Source organism: Chelon labrosus (assembly GCF_963514085.1).
Source record: "Chelon labrosus genome assembly, chromosome: 19".
NCBI classification, from domain to species: domain Eukaryota; kingdom Metazoa; phylum Chordata; class Actinopteri; order Mugiliformes; family Mugilidae; genus Chelon; species Chelon labrosus.
In genome coordinates this window covers 12981668-13004247 of record NC_140352.1, presented here as the reverse complement: position 1 = coordinate 13004247, position 22580 = coordinate 12981668, and the positions used below count along the sequence as shown (strand labels likewise).

The 22580-nt window shown below is 42.0% G+C and overlaps 1 protein-coding gene across 1 annotated transcript; it reads right to left on the bottom strand.

Moving 5' to 3' along the window:
• Positions 1 to 195: 195 nt before the first annotated feature.
• Positions 196 to 20674, bottom strand: tbx21 (T-box transcription factor 21). The gene is made up of 6 exons (XM_084567162.1): positions 19858 to 20674; positions 9093 to 9247; positions 5791 to 5912; positions 5444 to 5602; positions 4254 to 4315; positions 196 to 3914 (listed from the first exon to the last, which is right to left on the bottom strand). The coding sequence occupies exons 1-6, from the start codon at positions 20403 to 20405 to the stop codon at positions 3107 to 3109; spliced, it is 1854 nt and encodes a 617-aa protein (XP_084423288.1). The 5' UTR covers positions 20406 to 20674; the 3' UTR covers positions 196 to 3106.
• Between the last annotated feature and the right edge of the window lie 1906 nt (positions 20675 to 22580).

Sequence of the window (22580 nt, the reverse complement as noted above, 5' to 3'; positions counted from 1 at the left end):
GCTGGTTGGAAACATGTGCATACTGTATTTATGCAGTACATGCTCTCATCACAACTCATAACGGTGTTATTTTTCTAAATGTTTCTCGTGTAGAACTGGTGTGGAAAACAGACCTGAAGCCTTTCAGAAGGCTCCGGTAGTTCAGCCTCCGTTTAAATAAAAACAGCACATCAGACCAGTCGAGATTTATCACGTGTAAGCTTTAATTTCATGAATAAAAAAAACAAAAGTTCAATGCACAGTTATGCCACCTTTAATAAATAACAGCTTCTGATTTCCCCCTTCAGGAATCTTCGTTCTTTTTTTTGTGTGTCTGCATTGCAATTAATAAGCTCTTTATGAAAAGGTCATTTGGACATAAACGGTGCACAAGGATCACACACAACATGCTTGTGGCTCGAGCTGCCTGATCTCCTTTACTCCCCTGTTCCCATATCACACGGTGAAATCTCTGGAGATGTGCAGTCTTATTCTCTCACCAAGGGAAAGCGTGTGTTCAAGGGAAACACAGACTTGCGGGAAATGGAGGTAAATGAGGTTTAGCATCAGGGTTCATGGAGTGAAATCTATTGTAATAGCTGAGATATCCAGCAGAGGTCGTTCCAGAGATATCTGATTTTTATTTATTTTTTTTAAATCTTCTTTTCCTGCAGCCATTCGTGTGAGCCCTTGCACTCAAGTAGGTGCAATGCCACTCCAGTGTGTCACACAAACCACAGTACACAAAATAAATAACCGACATTGTCCACAGGCCAGGGCTCATGTCGTTTCTGCAGTGCCGCCATTAAACTAATTTAACTTCTATTAATTGCACTTAAAACATGACTTGCCCGTCGTATAGCTTCATGAAAGCAGAATCGTCACCTTTTTCTCTGGCATATATATCATTTAAAAGTTTAATAAATAAGGTAACATGAATTTCAGAGAGCCTGGTTAGCTTTTAGCAACACTATATAAGAAGTTAGCAGTCAGTGCTTTTCATGCTTTAATTATTTTTTTTTCACCAAATTACACATTCCTTAAAGGTTAAAAAGTATTCATGACAAATATGTACACGTGTGCATTTTGGCCTTGTATAAACTGCTGCTTCTGCTTTCATCAGCTACATTTAAACATTTCAAGAGTTCAGAACTGAATCAAAATATGTAATTTCATCTCACCCTTACTGGCCTGCCTGTCGCCCCCAGTGTTGTCTGGGGCCATTAGCACACCTGGTGAGGAATGAGGAGCAGGTCTCTGATCGGTGCCGACTGGAGCCTCACTCTTCATTTCTGTCACCTGGCTGGGAGCCGGACCTCTGTCAGGCACTGTCACCACATGATAGGCCGGAGGACTAGGGGGGAAATTCGGAGTGTCTGTCTGGTCACTTTGTGCTTCCTGTTTATTGTGGTCCAAGGGTGACAGTGGCCTGTCTGTTTACCTACAGCTATACGTGGGCATTCACAGTGACCCACTTTTAACACGTCTGCAGGACTAATGCTCTGCTCCTACTGTACGGCATCCGTCTGGGAATAACCCAGAGCATTAAAGCATAATAAATCAGGGCACCCCATCAGTCTTATGCACCCACAAATTTGTTTTCCGGTTTACACAGGCAAACTTATGACATCGTCCTGATCTGTGCCACTGTTTTGTTAATGTATACCAAGCAGTCACGCTTCTCTTTGCCAATACTTTTCCAGTTACATTGCTATCAGTGCTGTTATTGATCGTGGGCTTTGTTTGTTTATGGTAATAGGAGCGTTTCCAAATCCAATGATTGTAGCGGAGGGCCGGGCCTTTGCTGAAATACTCCCTCTGCATCAAACCAGAGTGAGTAGCCAGCCTTGTTTACATTTGCAGCCAAGAAGCACATCCCTGCTAAATCTCTAATCCACGTCTTTAAATTTGAAAACTGACAGAAAGAAAAAATAAAATGGAAAACCTATCCAAATGTTGGAGAAAGTACTGGCGACTTTTTTTTTCAACTGAAACAGGCTGCATTAAAGAGCATTAATCCATCATCCACCGCACTACGGACATTTCCTTTGACATATCATGCTTAAAGACATGGAATAGCAAGTTTTATAAATTCACAATAAGGGACTTTGTCAAATGAATATCGACCATCCTCATGCTTTAAATCTGCTGCTACACTTCTTCTGAACTGATAGACGTTCTAAAATCAAGTTATATTCAGCTTGCCAGCATGTTTCACAAAGAAAAATAACATTTGAGAGGCTGCAACTAACAAAATTTGAAAAGGTTTTGCAGAGCTGAGCTGCTTCCTTCAGACATGTGAGATGTGTTGTCTCCAGTGCTATTTCTGCCGATTCACTTAACACACCGATGTACACACAAACGGTTGTCCCAGCGTCGTTGAAACAGATTATCCTCACTTCAGAACATGTGCTTGCTAAGCTGACTTAACCCCCTGACATTAGTTCACACCAACACTGTGAACCTGTGATGCTCCTTTGCACCACTAGTGGGAGCTGCACTAACCCAACTGGGCCTGGTTTCGGTGAAGACGGCCTTTGTTGCAGATGTAATTTCTGCTCTGGATCATCAGGGGAAACGAATGTGAGCATATTGCGAGTGCAAACGGTTGAGGGTGAGAGGGGAGAGAGACAGACAGAGACAAGGCAGAGCAAAGGAGACAGAGAGAGTGTTGCAGAGTGATGCAGAAAGAACAGACAATCCCTGCAGGCGTCTGTCAGCAAGCAGATATGCAGATCTTTTTATTTTTTTCAAATCTCCAGATGTTTCAAAGGCTTAAGTCACAGGTCTGCATGTCTGTTTGGTGTTTATGTGACTCGAGGGCAGAGACCCAGTCACATCCACTTCTGTCCACTGCTAACTTTAACTTTGAAAGTTCCTCCTGTAATCATCTGACACGTTTGAGAGGGGACTTTACAGAGCGACTGGCCACACTGTGCGGACTCTGGTGAGGTGACATGAAAAGAGGTTTGCATGTTCTGTTATGTGGTTTTGGTATTTGTCTGCAGCAAAAACAGAGACTGTTCCAGCCCTTCATTACGACCTGACTGGACAGGCTGTTGTCCATGAGGGTGGAGTGGGAAGGTGTTGGGAGACACTGTTGCGACTGTGGCGATGTGTGAGGTCTTCAGTGGGCGTAGTAGCCATAGTAGTCTGCGTCGCTGTCTTTTTCACAGACCTCTCCACTGCGCGGAGGCGGGGAGTTTTCAGTGCTGGACGTGTAGGGGGATACCCTCCTCTTCTTGCTGTCTCCGACGCCGCTCTCAAACAGGCCCGAGTCGGCCGAGTCTGCTGATTTCACCGAGGGCGGTTCCAGCCAGTGGTCCTCGGCCACCACTCCCACAGTGTCTTTGGGCTTGTCCTGCAGCAGGGGCGGCTGCAGTGACTCGAGGAGCGTGGGAGGATGCAGCCTGGGGTTGCCAGGTGACGTTGAAGATGACGAGGAGGAGGAAGAGGAAGATATGGGCCTAAACCAGCCCAGACTGGGGCCAGGTTTACTGGGGTGGCTGAGGTACTGTGGAGTGGGCCGGCTGGCGCTCCAGCCCGCTGGGGTGGCTCCTGATACACTAGTAGATGCAAAAGGGTGGTCTGGGTAGTAGCTGAGGGCATGGTGAGCAGATGTCTGCAGTGGGAAGGGCTTGTAGAAACCATTACCAGAGAAGTCCCCATCATAGGAGGAAGTGAAGTCAAGGCGATTTGGGGCCACACCCTGCTGAGGTGGCAAGTACCAGCGGCCGTGGGAGCTAGCACTGGAAGATGGGTCTTTGTGCTGCTGACCCATGCCTATAGGATCACGGCTGTAGAAGCGGCCCTGGTTCAGGGGGCTCATGTACTGTTCAGAGAGGTAGCTTTGTGGGTAGCAGCTCCCTGGCAGCAGCTGCTGGCTCTCTGTAGGGGAGGGGGTGAGGCGATCAGAGTCGGGAGGAGCGTAGAGCCTAGGCAGGAGGGAGGAGGAGGGAGGAGGGGAAGAGAAGAGAGTGTGAGAAGAAGAGGAAAAAAAGAAGGTGTTATTTCCTGCCCAAACCTCAAACAACTATCAAACATCTCACAGCCCCTCACACCCTTTCATTGCAGCATGCTCAGCAGCAGCGCAGTAATTGCATCTATTTCAATATTAAAAAGGTGACATGAGCACTCACAGACATTTAAGTACCAGCGGTGAAACAGTTCTCACTATTTTTGGTGAGCAAATGCAAAGTTCACACAAAGATATGTTCTTTATTGTCTGCAAAGCTTTCCTCTTTTCAAATACACTTATTTTATAAATTACTTACGTGTCATAATTGTCACGGAAACCTTTAGCGAAGGGATTATGGTCTATTTTCAGCTGAGTGATCTGTGAAGAGAATAAAAGAAAGGCAATGAGAGAACGTAGGCAAAGGAAAAAGAGAGGGAGTGAGCAACCGCGTACCAGACAGAGAGGAGGTCACTGACTAATAATTAATGAGGCAATTTCTGCTCTCGTTGGAAAGAGTTCATCCTCAGAACCAGAGAGTGTGTGGGCACACGCACACGAAACCGGGTGAGTGTATCTTGACTTGGCACAGAGTGGTTCTTACACAATATATTTGAACAGCTGTTAAAGATATAGAGTAGACAGCCGATACTGGAGCGGAGTTAGCTACGGCGTTCAGGTCAGCTAAGGTGACTCTTACCAATGCTGACACTTAGAGTAGGTTCTAGGAATGTAAATTAATGTGCATGCATTTTTGATGCATGTATAAATCAGACCTATAGTATACGGTTAAACATGACGCTGACATGAGTCATTGAAATGGTCTAATAGAGGTTTTATTTAAGAGGTGTTGTTACGGCCCTAGCCGGGTGTGGCCAGATTCAGTTGTCATCAGAATATGAGTCTGGAGTGTTTCAAGCGATACAGAAAAAAATGCCTGCACGCAACTGGATAGTCCTACAGCCAATCAGAGACAGTTTGTTGTGAACAAATGTAGCACAACGGCGCTCAGATGACACGTATGACTACGTCACTGCTACTCTTCTCTCAGTCATCTCATAAAGCCCCATCTAAACTATTTGACTGAAGACTCCAGACTCTAAATATTCTGCCACAAAAGATTTGTGCGCAGGGTTGATAGTCTGGCTTCAAGGCTAATTACGGCCCCATTTTTAAGTGTTGCACCCAAATCATTCATTCATTCATTCATCTTCTGTAACCGCTTATTCCTGTTAAGGGTCGCGGGGTCTGCTGGAGCCTATCCCAGCTGCCATCAGGCGAGAGGCGGGGTACACCCTGGACGGGTCGCTATGCAGGGCTAACACAGAGAGACAGACAACCATTCACACTCACATTCACACCTACGGCCAATTTAGAATCACCAATTAACCTAACGAGCATTTCTTTGGATGGTGGGAGGAAGCCAGAGTACCCGTAACTTTCGTTTGATGAAGCCTTGTCCATGATTTGCAACAAAATTATATGTTTCTTGTGGTTAATGAGACTTACGTCCGCGTTCTGATAAGCAGTGACGGCGATGAACTGAGTCTCCGGGAAGATGAAGGTCTGCGCTTTGGAGGAGAGGAAGGGATCATCTGAGCCGTCCTCCTTCACCTCCACGATGTGAAGACGAGGCTGGTACTTATGGAGCGACTGGAGGACTATCATCTGGAGGTGAGGACAAGAATTAGGAGGACAAAAAAAAAATAAATAAATCAGGTGATAATTTAATTTTGCTACAGGAACATTGATAGAGAAATCACAGCTTCCAGCACCAATTTATTTGCATGCATTTCAAAGGAGTGGTTTTTAGACGCTGCGCACGCACACACAGATAACACTCAAATGGTCAGTACCTGTGCCACATTGTTGGTGCTGCCCTTGTTGTTGGTGAGCTTCAGCTTGCTGAACGACACTTCTTGTCTCATCCAATGAGCTCCTGTGTTGGGCGAGTCGGGGTGCATGTACATCCTGTTCCCTGCAAGCACCAAAGTAAACCGTGAGCCACATTTATCGCTCTGAATCGTCCACCTTACAGCTACTGACCTAGAATAAACCCTATAAAACCGTTATAATCTACTCTTTCAGACACTTAAATGGGCGTGACTGTAAAATCCACTTGTAAATATAAATGTTAGACATGAAACCGGTGTGTTTAAGACCTTGAATAGGGAGTTCATAAATGTGATGGCACCTTGCAGTACAATGCATTTACCAGGAAGAGTCAGCACCACATAAAGAGATGTAGATGTCATTTGGCAAAAAAGAAAAAAATTGCACAATTGATTCAGTTTAATAAGTGGGAAGGTGAAAAGCTACACACCACCACACACCACGTTTCCTCTGCACTTCATCAACACAAACAGTGTTTCCACTCCTTAATGTACTCTTTCAGGAGGATATAATCACAGCACCAATATTTTTCACAGCGTTACCACAATGACCTGCTAACCTTATATGTGCATACCACATAAGTGAACTATTAAATCTAATTGAGTGAAGTTGTTTCACCACAATTTCCACAACTGTAGTCACCTTTCCACAACACCTGGCAGATGTGTTAAAACACCTTACAGTTTCTCTCATTTATATAATTGTGGTTTGCCTATCATCAATCGCACACAAAATGTAATGTAGGCAGACTTGTTATTGTTCTCTTATGTTTTTTTTTTTTTTTCCTGAGGTGTGAACATGAAGAGACAATGAACGAAAGGTGGAGGGGAGGAAATGGAGTGCGAGACATGGGAGTAGAAATCAAAAAAACGGATACGGGTTCTTCACACACCTGTATAGCATGGAAAGCCTAATTCAACAGCTTGAAAATGCCAACTAAGTGTGACAAGAAACATGCAGCTTTCAGATAAACAAGTTGTCATGGTTCTGAATTTTGGATGTTTTCTGTGACCCTGTTTGGTTTTTTGAAGTTCTTCCCTGGCTTTATTTTGTAGTCACTTTTCTTGCTGGATTCAAGTTTTACTTCCTGTCTCTGTTCCCGCCTCTGCTCCACCTGTCTTCCCTTGTGTCTTTTGTCTACATGCTCCTCCCCTCATTGATCCCACCTGTTTCCAGCCCTTGTGTGTGAGTGCATATATATAACCCCGCCTTTCCCTTTGTCCAACTTTGTCAAGTTGTCTGTGATGCTACTTCTGTTCTGCTCTGCTAACCCTGCTTGTTCCTCGTAGCTCCCCAAGTTCTCGCTTTGGTCCTTTCCTGTTTTTTGCATTCTTGGATTACCCTGCCTCTCAACTGCAGCACCTTTTGTCACTGATTCGTAAGTTTTCATGAAATTCCTTCTGTTGCCACCTCCTGCCTCCCCTTAGTCTTGCATTTGGGTCCAACTTCACCAGAAACTGTGACACAGGTAGGTTTTAAAATCATCATTTAGCTGGAGACATGGCTCACACCTAAATTAAATTGTAGACACGATTTTCCTAAACATATGTGATTCCACTACTGTGCTGCTTACTGATGAAAATCCCACTGTCCATGCAGTGTGGATATCAACCATCAACAAAACTGTAGCTCGACTGAACTTTTTATGAGGCAGGTATCAATATTTGACGGAGATACAGGGATGAAGGAACATATTACAGTTTAAAAAAAAAAAAATCAACTAGTGCAATTTCCTGTTACTTCTTGGCCAACATAAACACGACAGCAATATTTACAAGATAATCAGCATTCACGCAAAGGTTCACTAAAGCCATCCACTGCTCATGTGCCATACATCTTATCTGACACTCGCATGCGTTTAAAATACTCCTCTTTCCGGTTTTTGTGTTTCACTGAAACTTTCCGTCAAGACGTTCTCAAATGTATTGCTGCTAATATGTTTAGTGTGAGTGATTGATAAAGGTACTACAGCTGGAAATAACATCTACTAAAGTAAATGTGCTAAAGAGAGGTTTCTCTTGAACATGCTCTATAATTAAACTCCAACTATAATTAAAAAGAGTTGCGTCTTCCAAAAACATTTCACTGTTGGGTTAGCGTCACTTTGGACATGCGAACAAGCTGCTGACCTGAGCCAGAGTAAAAGCACAACGATGCCTAAATGTCCACAAAATCTTCTCACTCTACTGTTGCATCAGGATGCATGTCTCAGTTACCCTACTGTCTGCATGTAGGTTTGCACCAATATTTGCTGAATAAACCACTTCCTCAAGTTCTTCCATGCTGCAAGCACTGAGCTGAAGGTCTGTCTCCTCCTCTCAGATTGACCAGGGTATGATCAACTTGTCTCAGTATGAGTCAATTAAACCCCCAAGATGATTGTGAGATTTCAGTTTGCTTTAAATCCTCATGGCTACTGGTGTATGATGAACAGAAATTGTACAGAAATAAGCTCAATATAATTTTAAAATTTGTGTTTATCTTTAATTATCAAATGAACCACACTTTAAAACTAGTTACTAAAGCTTTAAAAAACATAAAATGATTCAAATGTAGAATATTTGTAGTGTCACTGAGGCATAAAGCAGCATAAACTGAAACTATTCAGTTAATTTACACATATCTCAAAGCTGTACTTTAGAGTTTTGCTACAATAAACACAGATCAGGCATAACATTATGACCACCTTCCTAATATTGTGTAGGTCTCCCTTGTGCCTTCAAAACAGTTCAGACTCATCAGAGAATGGACATGGGTCTTCTGAGGGTGTCCTGTGGTGTCTGGCAACAGAATGTAGTTAGTGTGGGGCCTTTGGGTCCTATGTGTTGAGGGGAGGGGCTTCTGTGGATCATCCCACAGATACTTGATCAGTTTGGGATCTAGGGAATTTGGAGGCCAGGTCAACACCTTGTGCTGTTCTTCATGTTTTTTTTTAGTTGCTCCTAAACCGTTTGTGTGTGTGTGTGTGTGTGTGTGTGTGTGCCTGTGTGTGGATGGCTGCTGCCATCAAGGAGTGTCATTGCTATCAGGTGGGGGTGCCTGGTCTGGTCTAGGTGGGTGGTACATGTCAGTAACATCCACACGAATGCCAGGTCCAAAGGTTTCCCAGCAGAACATTGTATTGTCAGTGCTATTTACTCTCCTGTCAGTGGTTTTAATGTTGTGGCTAATTGTTGTATACTCCCTAATCTATCTGGTCATTCTCTAAAACCCGTGCGGCAGCAGCAGAATTGCACTGTATCAAGTGTTATGGTTTGAAATGTACCTGGCATGTTACCCTCGGCCTTCCCACACTGGACCCACTTGCCGCCCTGGTACCTCCAGTGGTGCTGATCAGCCAGAACCACGTCCACGTAGACGTTATAGTGGGCAGACGGATCCAGAACACTGATGTTGAAGCTCAGAAAGGGGAACATCCTCCTGGATAAACACAAGATGAAACATACATAGATAACTTTATTTTACCATTTTAAATCTGACAAATGCCAGCAGAGAAAACAACAAATCCTCAAGGTATTTTTGCACTTTTGAGGATATAAAAGGAGTACGTCACCTACTGAAATTTTGCAATATTTTATTAGCATAAAGCAATATAAATGAATACAGGGACTTTTCTATCCAAGGGAACATGCAAATCAAAATGGAAAAAAACTAAAAATACTAAATCTTTAAGCTTGTTCACTTCAAAACTGGAAGTCCCCGTGCTGCTTTAAAAATGTGAGACAATCAAATGAAATTGTAAGACGAACTGAACCAGCCTTCATCGTTTGCACTGAGACAGTAAGTCTTAATTTAACATGAAGACAAACGCAAAGCTTTGATTATGAATAGTTTTTTCTTTGCACTACAAAATGAACAGGAATTCAAAGACTTCGACAGAAATGCATGCTGGGAAGTGTGCTCTTTGAGAACTTAATGAGTTGATTGAAGTCACTGTGGTTTAAGTCAAAACGTTTCAAGCAAGAACCACTCAAGTGGCCTAAAATAAAAACTTGTTTGTTGAAATTTATGATAAGAAGAGATGAGTTGATTCTACAAAATTCCTGCAAAATGTTTTACAGTGCAGCAATGACATTTAATTTCGTGCCGATTGCACAGTTCATTTGTATATGTCTCTCATGTAAAACAGCCAGATATGTCTTCAATCCGATGTATTTTTCTATATGTTCCTGGAGTGGCTTATGAAAATCATACAATACTAATGGCAGACTCGCAGCTTTAAATTAGCTCTTTGAGCATGACTGTACGTATGTACTGTAAGTAAGGCAGGGAGGTGATATCGGGCTGAATGTCAAGACTACAAGATTCTTTCTGTTTCTTCAGCAGCTGAAGAATCAGAGTAGGAGTAATGGATGAGAGGTGGAGGGGACGGCTGACTCTGTAGGTGAATATTTAATGCTGCTGTTAATAAAAGATGCCTCCGAAGATGCTTGATTGCTGGGGCTTTACATGCTGAACTTATTTTGATCACTGAGGGCTTCAGTGAGACGAGGTAACCGGGAGGTCAGGGTGTCCCGTGGCTCCGCGGTCCAAGGAAGGAGGAGAAGGAGGGCGAAGCTGGGTTAAACCCGGAGAAAGACACGCAGGAATATAAGACACCGAATTCACAAATCTACAAACACACTTTACAGACATACATTCATGTATGCACTAAACATCCAGGGTGCGTGCTTTGTTTATGGAGAAGCACTTACTGCTTCAGGACTGCAAACCCTGCTGAGCCGTTCAGTTCACACATTACATTATAGAGCACAAAGCAACGCTAAACATCAACATGAATGTTGCAATCGTCCTCTGAGGAAATCCGTCACATATTTATCACCTTATTTCCACAGTTTTTCACCCAATGAATGTCATACGATGGCTCTTAGATGTGTCACCTTGCAGTGGTTCCACTGATTCAGATTAGAAGATTATACTGACATACTGATATACTCAAAGCCAGACGCCCGGTAGCAGAGCTTTCTATAATGAGGAGTGGCATTTGTCTGTAGCGTGTTGGTGCTAGTGAGCATATGAGCAATATCATTAATCATATTCAAATTAAACCATTGGTCTTGCCGTGTTATGGGAGGGAGTCTTACAGAATCATCAAACCTTTTTGGTTTCACTCTTAGAGTACAATGAACGCTTTCACCAAATTTGAGGGAAATCCATTAAATATGTATCGAGATATTTTGCTAAAAGCTAACCACAGTTGAGTTGGTGGTGGCGCTTAAGGGAAACTCAGGGGATTCCCAAAGTCTGCAGTGTTCATCCTCCGAGTACAATCAATGTTTCTACAAAATTTTAAGCCAGTCCATTAAATATGTATTGAGATATTTCAATAAACGTTTATAGCCGCTGAAATGTTGTTGTTGATGGTATGAAAGGGAAAGTCATGGAATTCCTAAAGTCTGTAGGGTTCATCCTCTGGGTACAATGAATTAATGAAATGTATCACTAAAAGCTAATAGTTGGCAATTTCTAAAGTCTGGAGGATGTATCTACTGGGGACCAAGTAGTTATTGAGAAATGTCAGACTGAATCCAAGTGGTGGACCAACTGAAGTACTGACAGGCCAGCAGACTCACATTGCAGTCCCAAGAGCCATTATGCTAGCTAGGCTAAAGAAAATATACTGCTAAATCTCACAAATTAAAAAAAAGATATTTTTAGTTTTATAAACCCAATCCTGTAGGAGAAGCTCAGAGAGAACCGGGCTAGCTGCTTCCCTCTACTTCCAGTCTTTATGCTAAGCTAAGCTAATGTCAAGAAACTTAACTAATGTACTTCCAAACATGTTGAACATACAGAGGCCACCTTGTCAGAAGAATTTGTTCACGTTATTCTCTTTCTCAGTCTATGCTTGTTTACAAACCTACGGTGTACTCTGGGACCTTATGAAGTTGCCAGAATGTGGCCGGTGTAAATAAATCAGGGCAGCATGTTTGACATTTGGCCCAGCTGTTTTAGCCCCCGAGGCTATGGAGCATTTGTAATGAGTGATGGGTAACTCCCGCTGCCCTCCATCCCTTTGACTTCCAACGTGGAGAGTATTTTTAAACGACATGTGCTGCCTGAGGTGGCTTTGCAGCCCAACTCTATATTATTGAAATTAATTTGACTAACGGAACAGCAGCCTGTACGGAATTAAGATCTTCATTACAAATTATCTGCAAGAGCGTAGATGTACTGAAGTGATCAGTGTTTACATAAAGTGCAGTGCTTAGATTAGTCATTGTCCGGAAACACCCTTTTTTCTGCTTCTATAAAACACTTGTGGTGTGGGTGGAATGAATTGATAAAATCTATTGTGTGAAGTGAAGATAATGCTACATGTCGGCTGCGTTCTTTATACAAAACTACAAAGCCTGTTACTTCGTCCGGATGGAAATTCACCTAATTTAAATTCAGCGTGTCCTTCCTGAAGCGGTTGGGTCATTTAGCGGTGTTAAAAGAAGTCAGGTGTGTAAAGAGACAATGAGTTTGAGGCTGCTGTTAGCAGGCTACAATGACAGCCACAGGGCTTGACATTGCTGTTGAGGATAATTATGAGTGTGTTGCCTGAATCTGTTCACATGCAAAGCAAAAAGAGCCTGTTAAATATATATTTCCAGAACACAATAAATTCAAAAAGCATTAAAGATGGTCAACGTCTTTTTAGGTTCATAGCATTGACGTAGGTTTATTATTTGATCAGATCATCATCAAATTGCATAATGTAAATGGACGCACATTGTTGGACTGAGTGACATGTTCCTTCACTACATGTCACTGAATGCACGTTCGTAGTTGATTTTAACTCAGACCACCGTCCAAAATCCACCCAGTGAGTACTAATCTACCACTGAAAATAGTCCTCAAAAATTGCACAACAAAACAACAACCATGTGCCAACTCTGATACACAATTTACAAACAATACCCAGCTACAGCGCCCCCTAAGGGTCACCAAAGGCATTTTTGTGAACAACATGTGCATATCGGCAGCCAACTTTACTGTCGCCTCAAGGTAACGTTTGCATTCCTTCTGATTCTTATTAACTGACCATAAAATGTTAATTTAGAGAAAATCTGTGCAGATACTACAAGAAAGATGAAAGATGAAAGATATTTTATGTATTTCTTGCTCGTTCTTGAGCAAAACTGCTGCTACAATCTGCTTCAGCAGCAACCACTTATCAGGTAAACCAGATTCTTTGGTTACCTTTCTGCCTGCACTGGTGCAGACTTGTGGCTGAGCACTCTGGCACGACTGGTGGTGATCTGCTCTAGCTTAAACAGCTCAGCCTTTATAGATTAAAGTAAAATAAGAATCCTCACCTTTGGAGGCTCCTCACACAACACTAATCATATACGGTCTTTCTATAATTAATTCATGCAATCGGGTTTCTGTGTTCTTATAATCTTCTCTCAGTCTCTTCAGATCAGCCACTCGAACGTGCTCACCTGATCTCCCAACCCCCCCCCTCCTCCCCATCTGTTTCGACTCTGCTCATCAGCCAGCCCGTTGAAGTTTATCGCAACCTCGTGAGCTTGTGGTTACAACATGGGAAGTCGTGTACCCAAAATGCTTGCCGTTCAAGTGGTAACATCAGCCGTAAGTCATGAGAACACCGCTGCTGGTAAACTGTTGGCAACTAGAAGCCACTGAGGCTAACACTTTGAGATGCTAACGACCAAGTAAATTTATGTAGGAAAAGAAAAGGCATACTGAAAGGCAGGTTTTGAGTATTTTCCTCAGAAATTTGTGAAAGTATAAATAAATATTACAATGTAATACCTTATCTTTCGAATATCAGAAGAGCAGGCCTTCATATGGACAACTTTGCTCCTGCTACTAATTTTCCAGTTTGTCAATTTGTGCTGCATGTTTCTAGTTTTTAAGTAGTTGCTTTGTTAAACCTACCCTTTTTTTATTCAAAGTTAACTTTCTGATTTATGCAGGCCCTATACTGTAACACTCATATATTACTTATCTTAACTGAAAACAATGCAAAAATATTATCTTAACTGTCCAGTTTTTAAAACCCACGGTGCTTTTTAATTTAAATATTTTATTTAAAAGAATGCTTAAAAAATATTGATCTTTTACGTCTTGTGTCAAAAAGTCCTGTAATCTAACCTTTCAGAGAGTATATGTGAAGAAGCATTGATATGGTCCAGTGCATGCTGTTGTGCTCTTTATCCTTGCGACCGTCGCACACTCTTCTTACCCTTCACTGGTAAGACAAAACCGCACACTGAACGGTCCCAGTTGGGTCTTTCTGGCTACACTGCGAGTCCAGTTTAACAATCAATCATAGTTCTCAGTGAAACACTATCATGGCAGCGGCTCTTTAGTGGCTCGCAAAGAACAGGTGAAAGGGCTCTTCTTCCACTGCAGTGTTTAATACGAGTGAAAACAGAAACTTGGCTGTTCAGCATATGAATGGAACAACCTACACTGCGAGAGTAGATGGCAAATAAATAGTTATCATTTTTGCTCCACTGATATTGCCAATTCACTTATAGTGAGGCCTTTTATAGGAAATCAGAACTCGGCGAGGGGGGAAACCAAAGAAAACACAACACAGGGGTATTTGCATGTGGGGGTGGATCGTAGACTTCATGTACAGAGTTCACCGAGAGAAGATGAGGAACACATGTTCGCGTGCAGATATTTTCAGTGAGGTGGTGGCGTTGTGGTAACGAGAGGTACAGTAGCTAAACTGCTTCTTACTACAGTGTTTCACATACAAGATTTAATTTTAACGTGACAGTCAGTACCACCGCAATAACAACTCTGTCTGTCTTACATTTTTGAAAATGTCTTCAGAGTAGGTTGAGGCACAGATGCCTGAACCCGTTCTGGACACTGTGGGGAATCAAACCACTACAAGATAAATTCCCTAACCCGCCTGCCAGCGTAGCATTCTGTTTCACAGAAACTCAACAGTAACAACAAATGTCTGGTGCTCCCTCAGCATGATCCAGGTGTGTTTGCACATGAAGACTCATAACCGTAGTCTGTTTCAGACAAAAAAAAAAAACATAGAGACATATGAGTGTGGTGACGCAGCCAGTAATACAGAGACAGTGACATTTAAAGAAAAAATCAAAATAAACTCTGTGTGGATGTTGCAGTGAGAAATAGGAGGGGGTTGGTAGACAGAGGACGCGGAAGGGGAAACCGTGGTGGGGGTGACAGAGGTTGGAGAAGGGGGGAAAAAGGAAAGAGCAGAGGGTGGAGTGAAGGGAGGATAGGAGGGGTGGAGGGTTTGTCCTGGGGATGAGTTGCAGAAGCTTGAGAGGAACTGGGTATTCACCAGGGAGAGGACTTTTCTACATGAACGCACTCGCTGATTCATCCAGACAGGAGTTCAGGTCCAGTTTTTGTCACTGTGCATACGCTTGATCATCTGTGACGAAAACATGCCAGTCTACAGCTGCTGCCGGACACAAGCACTCTTTAACACGCAGACACTCTTGTTTGACTTACTGCACAGAATCCAGTCACTAGAGGTGCTGAAATTTCCACTTTGGAGGGCAGTGTGTCACCTGATACGGTTGATTTTATACTTCATACCTGAGAAAGGGTAAGGCTGTTGTTTTGTTTTTGCCAACACATCCAATTAGAAAGACCAGAACCGATAACAAGATGGTTCCTCAACGCATCCGACTTCCTGCCTGTGACAGCGACGTCTCAAAGGCCCGATGTCCTACAGTAAATATGTTAAATATTAATAACAGCTGGAGTTTTTAACAAATACTGCTCTATATGAATTTGTTGGGGGACTATTTTCTGTGGTGGAATAATACAAATTACGTGCTCTAGTAAGAGTTTCCAGCAGCAAGATGGTATATGTTGGATTGAGTAAAAGTAATTGGGTAATTACGTGGCTCACTGATGCGTTTTAATAGTTCTGGACAACAACTGTGCTGCAGATAAATAATAAATAGGCTTTAGGCCATGCTTATTAGTTGCGTCAAATCTTTGTTTCTGTGTGATCTGACAGCAATGAGTGGAAAAACAAACTTACAGGTAAGCAGTCACAGTCCGTTGCTACACCTTTTTATTTCCAGCGAGAAACAACAACAGCGTTGAGGCCAGCAGGAATAGTTCTGTGGTTCAACATGCGGTGGACTTCACCACTCAACTTATTAAAGGAGTTTATTTGCACGGTAAGAGGAAGTGCTCGTTTAGCTATCTGAAAATATTGGCACTAGATGTTTCTGCGAAAAGCTGCATATGCACACATAAACAGCTGAACAGGAAGTGACAGGTCATACCGTCAAAACCTTGAAATAGTCCCACTTCTGCTTTCAGGCAGGCAGAGAGAGCGAGAGAAAAGAATGAACACACATGACTTCCAAACATTCCCCCTGAAGAGGCATCCGCAAGAAGGAGGGATAAAATGTCTAAAATCTGTTGTTTTATGCGATTGGCATTTTTAATGCATTAAGACGTCTGGAGCTTTACCTACTCTAATCCCCTCAGTAATTTTTTTCAAAATATGACAAATCTACTTTAAAAAGAAATCAGTTTTTTCAGTGAGTTGATAAAAAATTGAACTAACCAGCTGTAGTTCATTGAAAAAAAATTCTACGCTTCATTTTCGACTGTGTGCTAGCAAACAAAAGTGCCACCAAATGTTTGATGTGAACGACCGCCTTTTTGATTAGTGCGTAGTTCTGACATCTTTAATCTGCTTTAAACTTGCTCTGCAGATGCTCATTGGGAGTCAAATAAATCAAAGGAATATTTCCTCTCTGCAAAACTACCAGACATCAGACTGTTGCATGTTGAGAGTCAGTGGAGCAGAGAGAGCAGATGAGCATGATTCCTCTGAGTCTGACGTTTAGCTCTGCATTATTTCCCTAAAAGGTGTTTTTGTGGTAAGAACTCAGTCCTTTCTCCTTCCTAGAACACACCAGAACTTTGGTCACTCTGTTTGTGAATTATTCGTTGTCTTTTAAGCTCCTGAAATGTTTCAGCTGTTGATTGAGTTACAGGCCAGTTCAAAAGTTCAAAGTTCAAATGACTTTACACGTTAGCAACATTAAATTCTGCAATTTCCCAAAAAAAGTCCCTGTAGGTTTACGTGCTTCTTGGAAACCATTGAAGGGAAAGGTTCGCTATCTTGACTCATATCTGAAACGACACCCCAGGTGTAAGGATACTGTAGCACATTGGCCACACAAATGAACGTGGAGAAAATAATCACTTTCTCTTTTCAGCTTTAGTCACTTGATTTTTTTCAAACCATATCAGAAAACCCCACTATTTGTCACCCAACCCCCCGATCTTTATCTTTACATTCATTAATTTGATTGAGCTCTCTGACTGCAAATAAAAACAAAACCGTGGTTACATCGCTGTGTGCAGCCTTTATGAACTTTGCCTTAAAGCAGGCGTCAAACACAGGCAGAGGAGAGCCTCAAATGGCAACAACAAGTGAGGTGGTCTGAATTTATCTCATGAGAAGTGTAGATGAATTCACCCTCCCCTTTTGCTACACACCATGAAAATGTGTCTAGATTTCAAAGCCCAGGTGTGGTACACGAGCAAACTTCTGAGAGATCTGTCAGGCTGTACACCCAGCGTCTAGTGGAGGCTGAAGAAAGCGAGAAAAAAAAAAAGAGAATCTAGTCTTTTACTTCCTGCACTTCAAAGCTGCCTCACCTCCTCAGCGTGGCCATCTAAAGCCTCGGCGGTGTTTGACCCTTCTCTCTACATTTCTCTAGAGTTTCTTTCACCCTTTCTCTTATAGATGCCAGTTTTTTGATTAACATTGCAGGCCCTCGGACTCCTCTCTAAAATCATAGCAAAATTATTGTGGAAGCCTGAACCCAGGATGAATATTTAAGAAGGACACCGCTTCTGATACTGATATTCTTTTTTTAGCGTTCCTCTGCTCAACTTCTCCAAAAGTCTTGCAGGATTTTTTGTTTTGTTTCAAAAAGTCTTTCGGCCTCCTTCACCGCTCGCTGTTCTTGCAGCTCTACCCGTGAGGGATATAAGATAAAAGGGAGAGAGCAATTTCATCACCAAGATTTGAAATTTTCATAATATGAGGTCTGTGGTTTCTGCACAACATGAAAATATGCTTTTTGTCACTTGTGGAAGGATAACACCTCCGCACACATTTCACCAAGCCTTTTATATTTTTTGTGGCATGTGCTTGTTTAGAAAAGTCTAGCAAGTGTTCCCCTGCTCTGAGGGCCGCCGAATTTAAAACAATAATTAATTACGTGGTGATAGAGAGACGAAAACTGCCAGGAATGGTTTATGTCAAATGACGGGAAGCACACATGCTTGGGTAAAAATATGAAGCACAGTAAGAAAATTCCCAAAAAATCCACATGGACGGACGTTAAATTTTAAACAGAAACTGGAGAATACAGACATTTTGTTAATATTTAGCACACACATGTCTAAATCATCTAAAGAACTTCTGACTTTCAAAAAAAAATAAAAAATAAATAGAAACTGAGCTGCACTTAAAATAGTCCCTTCAGTAAGTCAACCAGAAAGTATAAAGAAACCATGCAGGAGGTCAAAGGGGCCTGCTGCAAGAATGTAACTTGCTACTTAGAAACTGAAAATCTTCTGTATGTAAAGCTACTACACTGTTATTCTTCCTGGTTTTAAAATAAATAAATAAAAAATACATAAAAGCAACAGTAACACTCACAAGATGAGAATATAATTATTTAAAATTTTTTTACACAAGTCTTTTTAATGGATATGTGTGTCTTCAGCAGGTCTAGCCGAGTTGGAAATATCAATGTCCTATTATGTGACAGCGCAATTGTTCCCTGTGCACGGATCCGAGCCATGAGAAACCTATGGCCTGAAACCTTCTGTCAAACACAAGTGTCGCATATTAGTGAATTAATGCTCATCGACATGACTGCGTCTTAATGCTCGGTGACCTATCGGAGGGGCCCGGCAGCGCCGTCTCTTCCTCTGCAGGTCAGGAGCTCTGTGCTCCGTTGAGAGAGCTGCATGCTCCTGAAACGCATTCACGTTTTTGTTTTTTTGGTTTTTAATCGCAGTTTCGGTATTATCCTTTTTTTAAAGCAGCACAGTATCGTGTTGAGTTTTAATTATACTTAAGTGCCTCTGTAGGTGGCATCCTCTGTGTCTGAGCAAGCGTGCAGAACAGTTTCATTCACTCCTACTTGATTTTGTGAAGCCCATGAAATATTAAAATCCCCCAAACGGAATGCATATTTCTAGATTTTAATGGACAACACACAGAATGTGCTCAGATAAAGAAATGTAATGTGCATTTTGGCAAAGTGGTGCCTCCAGTGAGATTGAAGGTAAAAATAATGTGCCTGTTTTTCAGTGGAGAGAAGGTCATTTTTGCTGCTGAATGCCTGCTGTGATAAAATGAAGACATCTCTGTGACTCTGGAGGTCAAGCAGCCTGCAGCTGCATCGGCTCCACTTTCTTGGCCCTTTAATCACTTTTTGAATCGGTTAAAAACGTTAAAAATCGCAGTTAAATACATACAATTGAATATTATAATTCTGCTTAGACACGTTTAAATTATTTGTGTAAATTCAGTACATTTCTAATGATTTCTTATCGATTCTAACATTTAAAGGGACTCTGATTACGATTACTTTCGCGCAGAACAACTTTTAAAAGATTCAGCTCAATATATATTATGCTCAACCCAGTGTTATTTGTCATTTTCTATTAACTACAACTCCAAAGCTCCCATGAACCCCTGTCACCTGACCAGTGAGGTGGTGGTGACACCTGCAAAGTTCTGTAGTGTAGGAAAGGACGAGCCAAGTATTACCTCCAGATTGTGATCACCACATAAGTTATTTAATTCTCAGAAAGAAGTCTTTTAAGTTAATTGTGGGGGGTTGCTGTGGTGAGGTGGTGCCTCTCATCGTAAAGCTAAGAGTGAATGAGTAAATTAGAAAGTACTAAAAGGGCAGCGGTGCCAAATTTGCAATTTCCTTCAACCCCTTTTCTCAATTCTGCTTTTTCTTTTAAGAGTGCGTAAATGAAAGAGAGTTTTTCAAGTTGTCTGCTAGACTTACCTCCCCTGTTTGGTGATTATCATCTCGGTTTGGAACTTGTGGAACTTGGCCCATAGCGGGTAGTTATTGAGCAGAGCCTGAGTCTTCCCGCACACCTGTAGCCCAGGTAAAGGGTAGAGGGGTGGCCGCTGGTAGCCGTGCTGAAAGCTTGCGGGGTAATTCTCCGCAGAAGGAGAGTAGACGTCTTTACCGCCCGTATGAAACCCGTCTCCTGACGCTGGGATGAAACCCTGCCCTGCTGCGCTCCTTGGCGGAGACCGCACGCCGCCGTACGGGCAGCTGCTGATGGTCTGTGCGTAAAACCTGCTCGGCTGCGCTGCGTACCCTCCCACCGCCTGGTCGGAGTGGTACGACAGACCCAGGGCGTCCTGTCCGCTCTGAACAGTGTCCGAGTAGTAGAACCTCGTGTCCTGAATCCCCATTTTAAACTCTGCTAGATCCTTGCCGCCGCGGTGGAGGTGACTGCTGATGTCGGCGCCCTTTCCGAAAGTTTGCGTTTCAGTCCCATTCAACATGCTGAGGTAGAGGTTGCCACCTATGCCGCCCATTTGCAGCCCCTCTCCCGGGCTGTGTCAAATGTCATAAGTTTGCGCTCAGGCGACCAGTTGAGTAAAATCATGTACAATTAAAAAATAAAACTCACAAAACAGCACAGAGTGGACTCTTCCCCTCACCTATGACTCAAAGCGCTCTGACATGCTATGCATTCAGTGTCTCCGTCGCTCAGAGAAATAAAAACATCCCTCAGACGCTCTTATGACACAGTTTATCTATGAACTTTTTTTTAATGGTCCGAGCGGGTGATTGTCTTGTCTTTTTTGACGTGTGGAGTCGCTGCATTGACTCAAACACATGCTCGATTTTCTAACCTATGATATATAGCCTACATTTTGTCAGTGGTCACATTTTGGAGGTGTGTCTGATGCAGGGGGTGGACCTGATAGGCTCCAGATATGAAGGAACCATCCCCTCATTAGAGACTGCACACAAAATTACACCAGCACTGCCCTTTGAGAAAAAAAATAAAAAAGAGAGACTGTAAAAGCTCTATTTTATAATGATGTCTTTAAAATATGGACACGGGATGAATGGTTTAAAATAACTCCACAGGAAAAAACATGATCAAAAAATAACTTTACACCTGATTTAAATCTTTTGGGGGATATTCTGTGCTTTTCTATTAAAAATAATATGAACACATTAATTATTAATGTTAATTATATGGCATATAGGCTTTAGTAAACGTTTTTGACTGTGTTAATGGCAAACAGCGCTTTTAATCTGATATTTAACACAAATGAACATTAATTAAGACAATAAATTAACTTTAAACTTTACATTTTAACAAATCACCATTAGATGTGCGTTCTTCACTTTACATCCATTCAAGTTTTAGTGATAAAACCGAATATTTGTTTCGTAAAATCTCCCGTCAGTCTTTTGTAATTAATATTGTACAGGATTCATTTGAATTTTGATTTTTTTTGTTTTGTTTTTTTAACGACTTAAAGAAATATCCGCAGCTCATTTCTCTGCAGAAAGCCTATTCGTTTAAAATTGAGATTTATAGTAATTTAGCTAAACGCAAAAACGAATCGCCCACTCACCTTTACGGGTTTTCCTCACCATGAAGCAGCCTACAGTCTGAATCATCAGACCGATTTTATTTTCATTTTCCGTGTGATTCATGCCACTCTTCAAAAACGACTTTGCTTTATAGAAGTACAAAAGCCTTTGTCTATATGAAATCATTTTAAGGCATTTGTATGTCATTTAGAGTCGTTGATGTGAATCCAAATAAAATTAATGTCATTTATGAAGGTTTTTAGGAGAGAAACCCGAATTTAACTTCACTGAAATTAAATTTTAGGTGAACTTATAAGGGTTTAAAAAGTCAATGCTGTTAATTTTTTACATTTAAAAAGTCTACCACCCAGATGTAATGTTCCTCTTAAACTACAACAAAGGAATTTCTGAATATAAATCAAAACCTATGTTCATTTAAGTGACATGTCTCAGCAACTCAGTTTGAGAGAATTGGAAAATCTCTCAATCTGAGTTGCTGAGAACAAAGCTGCATTAGATACACTCATATCAGACCTTAGAGGAAAACTGAAAATTACTGGAATTCACCTTTAAGATTAGAAATGAATTCAGCCTCTGCACAGGCCAAGAACAGTGACTTGATCAAAGGTGTCTTAATGCGGGGCTGAGATTACATTTAAAACAGTTTGGTAAATATATCAGATATTCTTTCATCTTTGTGGTTGAAGAACACCTCAGGCCAGCAGCAGGTAGGGTTTCAGGGTTTCAGTCCCAGACAAATGCAAAATTAGCTTTCACAAATGTTTCCTGAGACCTGTCAAACCGTCGCTCAGCTTTTGACCAATCACGCGCCACCTGAGCCGAGCTTGGACGAAACAGGAAGTGGTTTTACACATCTCCGCTCTATAAGACCTCTTAGTGGCTTGTTTGTGTGTCTCTGGTCAGCCCTGTGTGGACTGGATATCTGCTTCATAAACACAGATGAAAGAGATAACCCTGAGGTATTAGCAGCTGCATGAATGTGTGTTTAGGGTAACACACACACATTCATAGATGAACCCCCTGCCCCTCCAGTGTAGGTATGACACACTTATCCCTCTCGACACTGTCACGGCTCTAATCCCATTTCCTGCGTCTCTCCTAGCAAGGTGAGCTCGCAAGGGCGCGCGCTGAAGTCA

Excerpts from the sequence above, each read along its gene's own strand:
- tbx21 (XM_084567162.1), bottom strand. The coding sequence starts at position 20,405 with ATGGGCGGCATAGGTGGCAACCTCTACCTCAGCATGTTGAATGGGACT. Across the intron at positions 9,248-19,857 it reads ATAATCACCAAACAGGGGAG|GAGGATGTTCCCCTTTCTGA; the intron begins GTAAGTCTAGCA and ends GTGTTTATCCAG. Across the intron at positions 5,913-9,092 it reads GGCCGAGGGTAACATGCCAG|GGAACAGGATGTACATGCAC; the intron begins GTACATTTCAAA and ends TGGTGCTTGCAG.